We start from the raw sequence: 7,547 nt of genomic DNA, 5'->3' as shown, positions 1-7,547 counted from the left end.
TTTATAGATTTGATTATTTTAGTCTACTAATCAAATTTTAGATTAAACAGTATATTCATCATTTCTGTAAAAAAAGAATAACAAATATATTGCTTTAAATTAATTTCCAACCAAAATTTGATTTCATCTGGCTAGGATTGCTATAATGATTTTTTTAGGTGGTTATAATTCTTTCTTTCATGTTCTATTTACCGTGCTTAAAAATTAACCATAGGGACGGATTCATGATTTAAGCTTTTCGGATGAAATCTTTAATATTTACAATATTAACCTTTTAAAAAAATTATAAGATCATCTCTATTTTTTTTACATTTTAATAGTTTTACACGTAAATTTATGTTTTTCATCGAAAATATTGAGTTAAGATAGATTCGACACCAAAAAATTGAATCAACCATATGATGTCTATAAATGAAAAAAATCTACAACTCAGATGTTCTTACAAATTAATCAATGTATGATATATGTCTTCTTATTTTTTATTACTTAATCAAGATTACTTAATAGTATATATTTTACCTCAATTTTCATTTGACTTAATATAAATATTGATTCATTTATGATGGCTTGCAATTGTCAATTTCGCATCCTTTGGTCGCAAAGGGCCATTTAATTTAGTCACCAATAACTTCAACCCAAAGCACGTCTACTTCAATATGTAGGTTGACAATTTATCCCAAATATTGAAGGAAGTTTGTTGTTAGCCATCAAGTTTGATTTTTAACTTGGCTTTAAAAAAAAAAATTAATAATAATAATAAGGTTTTGTGTTCTGATCATCCATTTCGTTCATTGCAAACTTCAGTTTAATGGAAGGAGTGGCAACAAAATTCAGTTTAATGGAAGGAGTGGCAACAAAATAATGCACTCTTATCTCATTTAGTTTACGAGAATCTATTTTTTTTATCCGTTCTAAAAAATGATTTATATCTAAATTTAGAAATAAATAAATATAAATTTTTAATTCTTCCCTCAATTAAAAACTTCAATAGTAATATAAATGTTTTGGCACATTTAATACCATTTTTGAAAAATAATTATAGCCACACAAATATTATGGCTTATTAAGGACTACAAAATCTTTAAATCTTCATTTCTTTCTTAAATTTTATACTCAGTCAAATATGCTATAACATAAATTGGAATAAAAGGAGTATCTATTTTTTAAGTATAATTTAATATTAATAATTTTATTTTAATATATTTAGTTACGAATATAATTACCAATCCGGTACATGAAAATATTATTCAAATTAATATTTGTATAGAATTTTGTAACATAAAAAATGTATGCATTGTACATGAAATATTATTCAAATTAATATTTGTACATAATTTTGTAATGTAAAATGTGTGTCTCATTTACGTCATATTACATGAGTGCTTATTGTTATTTTTTTTCCTTTTACACAGAAGAACACTTTGTTGATCAAAAGACATAGTAACATTGTAGGTCGTGGATGTAAATAATTTGAAATGTGGCGATACATTGTATCTTTTTGTAAATGTTACAAAAAGAAATAAATTTATTTGGATAAATAGTTAAAAATAGGTAATACTAATGCAAACCTGTCCTTGTATATAGAGTACCACACTATAGTGGACCTCGTAATCTGCGTCAAATGAGATGCTATCTGAAAGGGGTATAGCGCCAGGTATTTTGGCACTATACTTGGTGTGCCACAATACTTGACGTCATACATTAACGGCACAGTTAACGTTAATATATAGCGCCAAGTATTGTGGCACTATATATAAAAATGTCATCTTTTTCTTTTTCACCTATTTATGTATTTTGAGTCCAAAACAGTTATAGCACGTTTGGCCATGCTTCTCCACTCCTTTTATAAAAAAAAAAAAAAGTGCCTTTTTGTTTGACCAATCTTTTGGACGAAAAAAAAATATTTTCGAAAAGAAATAGAAGTGTTTTTCAAATTAATTAGCTTAACAAAAACTGTTTCTCACCAAAAGTACTTTTAAAAAAAAAGCACTTTCGAGAAAAAACAATTCTCAAAATAAACTAATTTTTGCGGTTGGCCAAACAGGCTATTAATCACTTCTTGGTGGCATACAATGAATAAAAGCCTACAATTCACTGTCCATTAGACTAGATACTCCAAAGTATGGAGTATCTTGTAAACAAACAATAAAATACAAGAAGATGACAAAAGGCCTTTGTTTCTTTCTAGCTTTTTGAGAAACCAGGCCACACTTCCCCCATTCACTAGCATGGAGAGAACCTTTAAAAATGTCAAAACTTCCCACTACAGAAAAGTTCACACTCACTGACTCAAACCTATAAAATAAGAATCAAGATAGGGGTATACAAATGAAAGATAAAGCATCAGACTATACTATATTTTACAGTGGGGTTTTAAACTTCATGGGCAATTGGGGTTTCTACCAGGACCTCCATAGTAAAAGTAATGACCCCAATCATCATTATCTCCTGTTTGAACATCATAGCAATTCGATTGGTCAGTAAAGGAGCCAAGACTTTTGGGAGACTTGAGATTGTTGGAGCTATCAACCACTTGAATGTTCCTGAAATAACTTGACTTGCCAAAACCTTCTTCAGGGAAATGACCACTGCCCATTTGTGTTGCAGTATGTTGACCATCTGGTTCTGAATTCACTACCTCCCCACCCCATTCAATCATTGAAGCACTGTCTGCCAAGTAGGAGAACAAGAATGATGGCCAATACCCTAAGACATAATCATTCCCAAATTGCATCCACCAATGCCCTTCTTTTGTATCCTATAAACAGATATTCCAAATATAAAATGGCTTTACAAACAAAATCAAAAATATAGCAAAAGAAAACTTAGGAGTTATTAATGGTGCTTTAACAACTTGGCACAGCACCAAGAAATTGTGACACTAATCCACCGCTGATAAGTGTCACTTCAACAGCTACTGAAAGAAAGGAGTGAGCTCAGTTTCCTACACAAAAAGACTGCTTATTCTGTGATAACGGTGGTGTTTGGTTAACTTCTGCAACTCTACTATTCTACCACTCTTTGCTACCTCCACCAGCATAGTAGCGAATAACACTGCCCCCATCAAAGCTTAGGAAGATAGAAAGATATCACTTAGCACTTTTTGTCTCTACTAGAATTTGAACCTTCTATGATGGTTTTCACTCACTTTGTTGATAGAATCCATGGGTGCATAGAAAAAAATTATCAAGTCAATATGCAATTAATTCTACTCTACAACAACAACAACAACGACCCAGTGTAATCCCACAAGTGGGGTCTGGGGAGGGTAATATGTACGCAGACCTTACCCCTACCCCGAAGGGTAGAGAGGCTGTTTCCAGGAGACCCTCGGCTCAAAAAAGCAATAGGAGATGATATATTAGTACCATAAAAATGCGTAATAAAAATAACAACAATATATAAGAGATATGAAATATGAAATACAGGATACGAAATACGAAATAGATGGCTGGTATAGTACAACTAGAAGGTAAAGCCCTGCATCAATAGACGACCACTGACATTCCTAGTCTAACTCCTAACTGGATAGTCTCCCTCTATTGTGCTGTAGAAATATTCACACTCTCCCCTAACCTACAACCTTAATGTTTGACCTCCATAATTCCCTATCAAGGGCCATGTCCTCAGTAATCCTAAGTCGTGTCATGTCATGTCTGATCACCTCTCCCCAATACTTCTTAGGTCTCCCTCTACCTCTCCGCGTGCCCACTACCGCCAGTCGCTCACACCTCCTCACCGGTGCATCAGTGCTCCTCCTCTGAATGTGCCCGAACCATCTGAGTCTTACTTCCCGCATCCTGTCCTCCATGGGGGCCACACTCACCTTCTCTCGAATATCTTCATTCCTAATCTTATCCATCCTTGTATGCCCGCACATCCACCTCAACATCCTCATCTCTGCTACTTTCATCTTCTGGGTGTGTGAGTTCTTTACCGGCCAACATTCAGTTCCATACAACATGGCAGGCCTAACTACTGCTCTATAAAACTTACCTTTTAGTAACGGTGGCACTTTCTTGTCACACCCACTGCCGCCAGTCGCTCACACCTCCTCACCGGTGCATCAGTGCTCCTCCTCTGAATGTGCTCGAACCATCTGAGTCTTACTTCCCGCATCTTGTCCTCCATGGGGGCCACACCCCACCTTCTCTCGAATATCTTCATTCCTAATCTTATCCATCCTTGTATGCCCGCACATCCACCTCAACATCATCATCTCTGCTACTTTCATCTTCTGGGTGTGTGAGTTCTTTACCGGCCAACATTCAGTTCCATACAACATGGCAGGCCTAACCACTTTTTACACATAATGATCATATAATTTTTCATAGTATCATTTTGAGTTTAGTTCACTTTATTTGATGTACTAGCAGCTGCTGCCACAACCTAACAGAAGGAGGCAAAAAGGACCTAAGACTCTGAAAGTGGATTTTACCTTCCAGATAAGAAGACTTATATCATATTGGGAATTTCTTAAGGCAGAAACAGGTGAGATGCTAGCTCCCATCGCTATTTCACTGTTGATTTGAATGAAACCCGAGCAGAGGAGATTGTAGCAGCCTGTGGCTTGATATGCATCACTCTGCAAATAGTTATAACAAGGCATTCCAAAATTAGCAGCAACGCGATGCTGGAGAAGGCCATAGTAATTTCGAAAAGAAGCAGAGCATCAGTAATTTGTTAAGAAGCTTACAGTCCAGTAAGTGAACAGTCTCGTGTTATTGTCACCATATAGGTTCGGGCTAACCTGAGATTATGCGCATACTTCTATTCAACATCACTACTTCAATTTTGTTATAATCTACTGCAGTTAAACCTGTATCAAAGCAAATATACCTGCCAACCAGCTTCAATGCTGTTCAAATCTTGACCAAAAGAACCACCAAGTAACCAAATCTGAGACAAGCTGAACTCATTTGGCTGCTGTATTTTGGGTTCCCAAACATTAATAGTTGCCTTTGCTCCATAATACTTGTCACCTTCAACATAAGCTATTGCATGCTGATCATCCATAAAACTCAATTAGAATTTACAAATACTAAAGTTTCCAAACAAAAAAAAAGAAAGATCATAAGAAATCAAGAAACATGTGTACATATAGACAATAATCATGAATTCTTATATTTGTTAGCCATTTATTATGTTGCTCGTATCCTCCAAAAAAGAACAACTATTAGAGGATCCGACACACACCAGGCAGCATTTTTTTAGGATATGAGCAACATATGTCCTTTATGATGGTAAAACTATGCACCTGATGGCCACTTTGATTGATGAAGTCAGGATCTGAGGACCTGGGCTTCGGAATGTTGTTACGCTTCTTCTTTCCATATCTTTTCACTGAACTTGCCCTTAAAACATCGTCTTTCTTTGTTCTCCTTACTGGAATCGTGTCTTCAGGACATCTTCCATTCATATGCCACAACTGAGTCAATGGTTTTGTTCTTTCTTTAGACCCCGTGGACATCTTATTATCGTCGTAAAGCCCTTCTGGATGATAGCTAGGCCTCATCTAAGCATCGTAAAAATACACAATACAATATTATCAAGATATTTTTAAACAGCAAAGTAAAGTTACACAATAATTCGGAAAAATACTGGTCCTTTTCTTTTTTCTTTTAAGAGTAAGAAATAGGAACCTGAATTTTGTGATCTTTAAGGAATGGGTGGTCAAAAGCTGGCTGGTGAGAGATGTGGACACAGTCAATGATATCTCCATCTGGACTCTGTTCAATCATTACATTCACAACATCAAAATTCTATATTCGTATATGATTTTCTCAACCTGAATCAAATATATTCCACTAAACAAAGGAAAGTGGTCTATCCTAGAATCTGGATTAAGTAATCTCAATTGCATTCAATAAGAGGGACTAAGATTTGAAAATTAAACAGAAAAGAAAAAAAGGCAACTCTAGCCCCTTCCTCTTTCCCCCCCCCCCCCTCAAACACCCACAATGTGGTGTAAACAAAATAATAAAGACAACTAAATCTACTATAACAAATTATTAGCTGAGAAAATAAGGTACAAAACTGAAAGAAGAAAAAAAGGGAAAAAACAACACTCAAAACAATAATACGGAGTACTACTCTTCTTCTTTTACTAGTGCACATTACTTTTCTCTAGCTACGAAATATAACTCAAATCTCAAAACCAAACTAGAAGAAGAATTTTTTTTTTCCTAAACAAGATAATAGTGAGCTTTTCAACTTAGCAAATGTAAGGATTTACCTGAATGCTTTTAATGGGAGGTTTATTGAGCCTTTTCAAGTGTTTCTCTACCTCAAGCTTCTGTCTGGTGACTGCTGATAGCCTAGCGGCGCAAGATAGCGAGATTAGAGAACCCCAGAAATAAAGCAAGAACAAAGTTACTCTAACTGCTCCTCTCCTCCTTCTCTCACAGCTGCTAAAATGCACAGCAGTTGCCATTGTTTAGAAAAACACAATCCAACCAACGGAACAAGCAAAACCCAGGTGAAGAAATGTGCAAAAATGAGCAGTTTTGAGTTCAAAGTCCTTCCGCCATAACCCACAAATCAGCAGAGAGAGGCAAGAATCTCCTAAACTACACCCATCACGCGGCTTATCCTACCCACCCTTCGCTTTCGACTTTTCCCTCAATGAAGCGCTCTCAAGTCAAGTGTCTAGGACAGGGAGAGTGAGGAGATTTGACGTTTTCTTCTCTCTTTACTTTATCGAAAACTCCAATAAAATGCAGTGATGCGGGACTGTCTATTTTTGTTTTTCTATGCTAATTTATCACTCAGGGACTGTCTATTTTTGTTTTTCTATGCTAATTTATCGCTCAAATACATGACATTTTTTTCGTTGTTAGTTAGTCCAAAAAATATTTTTTTTAATTAAAAAATAATTTATTTTTTAAATCTCTTTACTTTTAATGAATTTATTTAGGGTCACAAATATTTATAGTTAATTTTAAACTATAAGTTTCAAAAAAAAATTCTTTCTTAAATTTAGTGATCGGTCAAACGTTGTTATTGCTAAATCTTCAGTATTTATTTCTTACATGGTAATCAATCAGTTAAAATAATTCACCTACTCTCTCCGTCCCGAATTATATTATAGTGTTTGAATTAAGAAGAAAAAGTTTAAAATTTGTCTAAAATAAATTATAAATATTGTAACTATAAATTCAGTAATATATTACAAAATAAAATCCTAAATTTAATTATTACTAAACATAAAAGTATATAGCCGAGGGTCTTTCGAAAATAGTCTCTCTGCCTTCTTGGGATTGGGTTTGTTGTTGTTGTAAACATACGAGAAACTTTCAGAAATCACTATGTTTTAGTGGTTATTAGCTAGTTGTAACTATAATTTACTATATTACTTCCTATAGCTATGTTTTCAGGTTTTTTAGAGTGTATTCGGTGTATTTAAGCTACTGTATTCATGAATACAGTAGCATTTCTAGGCGTGAAATAAGGGATTATAGCTAGATAGAATTTGTATTCGAGTATATTCGACTGTATTCATGGCGTGAAACATGGGTTACAGCTATACAGATTATTGTATTCGACTG

At 34.6% G+C, this 7,547-nt stretch overlaps 1 protein-coding gene across 3 annotated transcripts; it reads right to left on the bottom strand.

The window, feature by feature from the left end:
- Positions 1–2,023: 2,023 nt before the first annotated feature.
- On the bottom strand, positions 2,024–6,780 carry LOC107783198 (protein neprosin). Of its 3 annotated transcripts, XM_016604173.2 has the most exons (7): positions 6,236–6,780; positions 5,643–5,729; positions 5,258–5,515; positions 4,840–5,004; positions 4,697–4,750; positions 4,439–4,585; positions 2,024–2,758 (listed from the first exon to the last, which is right to left on the bottom strand). In XM_016604173.2, the coding sequence occupies exons 1-7, from the start codon at positions 6,431–6,433 to the stop codon at positions 2,381–2,383; spliced, it is 1,287 nt and encodes a 428-aa protein (XP_016459659.1). In that variant the 5' UTR covers positions 6,434–6,780; the 3' UTR covers positions 2,024–2,380. The 3 variants fall into 3 exon arrangements, with proteins under 3 accessions (XP_016459659.1, XP_016459660.1, XP_075100023.1); XM_016604174.2 differs by lacking the exon at positions 4,697–4,750 and having other exon boundaries at positions 6,236–6,718; XM_075243922.1 differs by lacking the exons at positions 4,439–4,585; positions 4,697–4,750 and having other exon boundaries at positions 6,236–6,718.
- Positions 6,781–7,547: the final 767 nt, after the last annotated feature.

Source organism: Nicotiana tabacum, chromosome 22 (assembly GCF_000715075.1).
Source record: "Nicotiana tabacum cultivar K326 chromosome 22, ASM71507v2, whole genome shotgun sequence".
Taxonomy (NCBI): domain Eukaryota; kingdom Viridiplantae; phylum Streptophyta; class Magnoliopsida; order Solanales; family Solanaceae; genus Nicotiana; species Nicotiana tabacum.
This window is presented reverse-complemented; position numbering and strand designations above follow the sequence as displayed.

Excerpts from the sequence above, each read along its gene's own strand:
- LOC107783198 (XM_016604173.2), bottom strand. The coding sequence starts at position 6,433 with ATGGCAACTGCTGTGCATTTTAGCAGCTGTGAGAGAAGGAGGAGAGGA. Across the intron at positions 5,516-5,642 it reads TTAAAGATCACAAAATTCAG|ATGAGGCCTAGCTATCATCC; the intron begins GTTCCTATTTCT and ends TACGATGCTTAG. Across the intron at positions 4,751-4,839 it reads GCATTGAAGCTGGTTGGCAG|GTTAGCCCGAACCTATATGG; the intron begins GTATATTTGCTT and ends GCATAATCTCAG.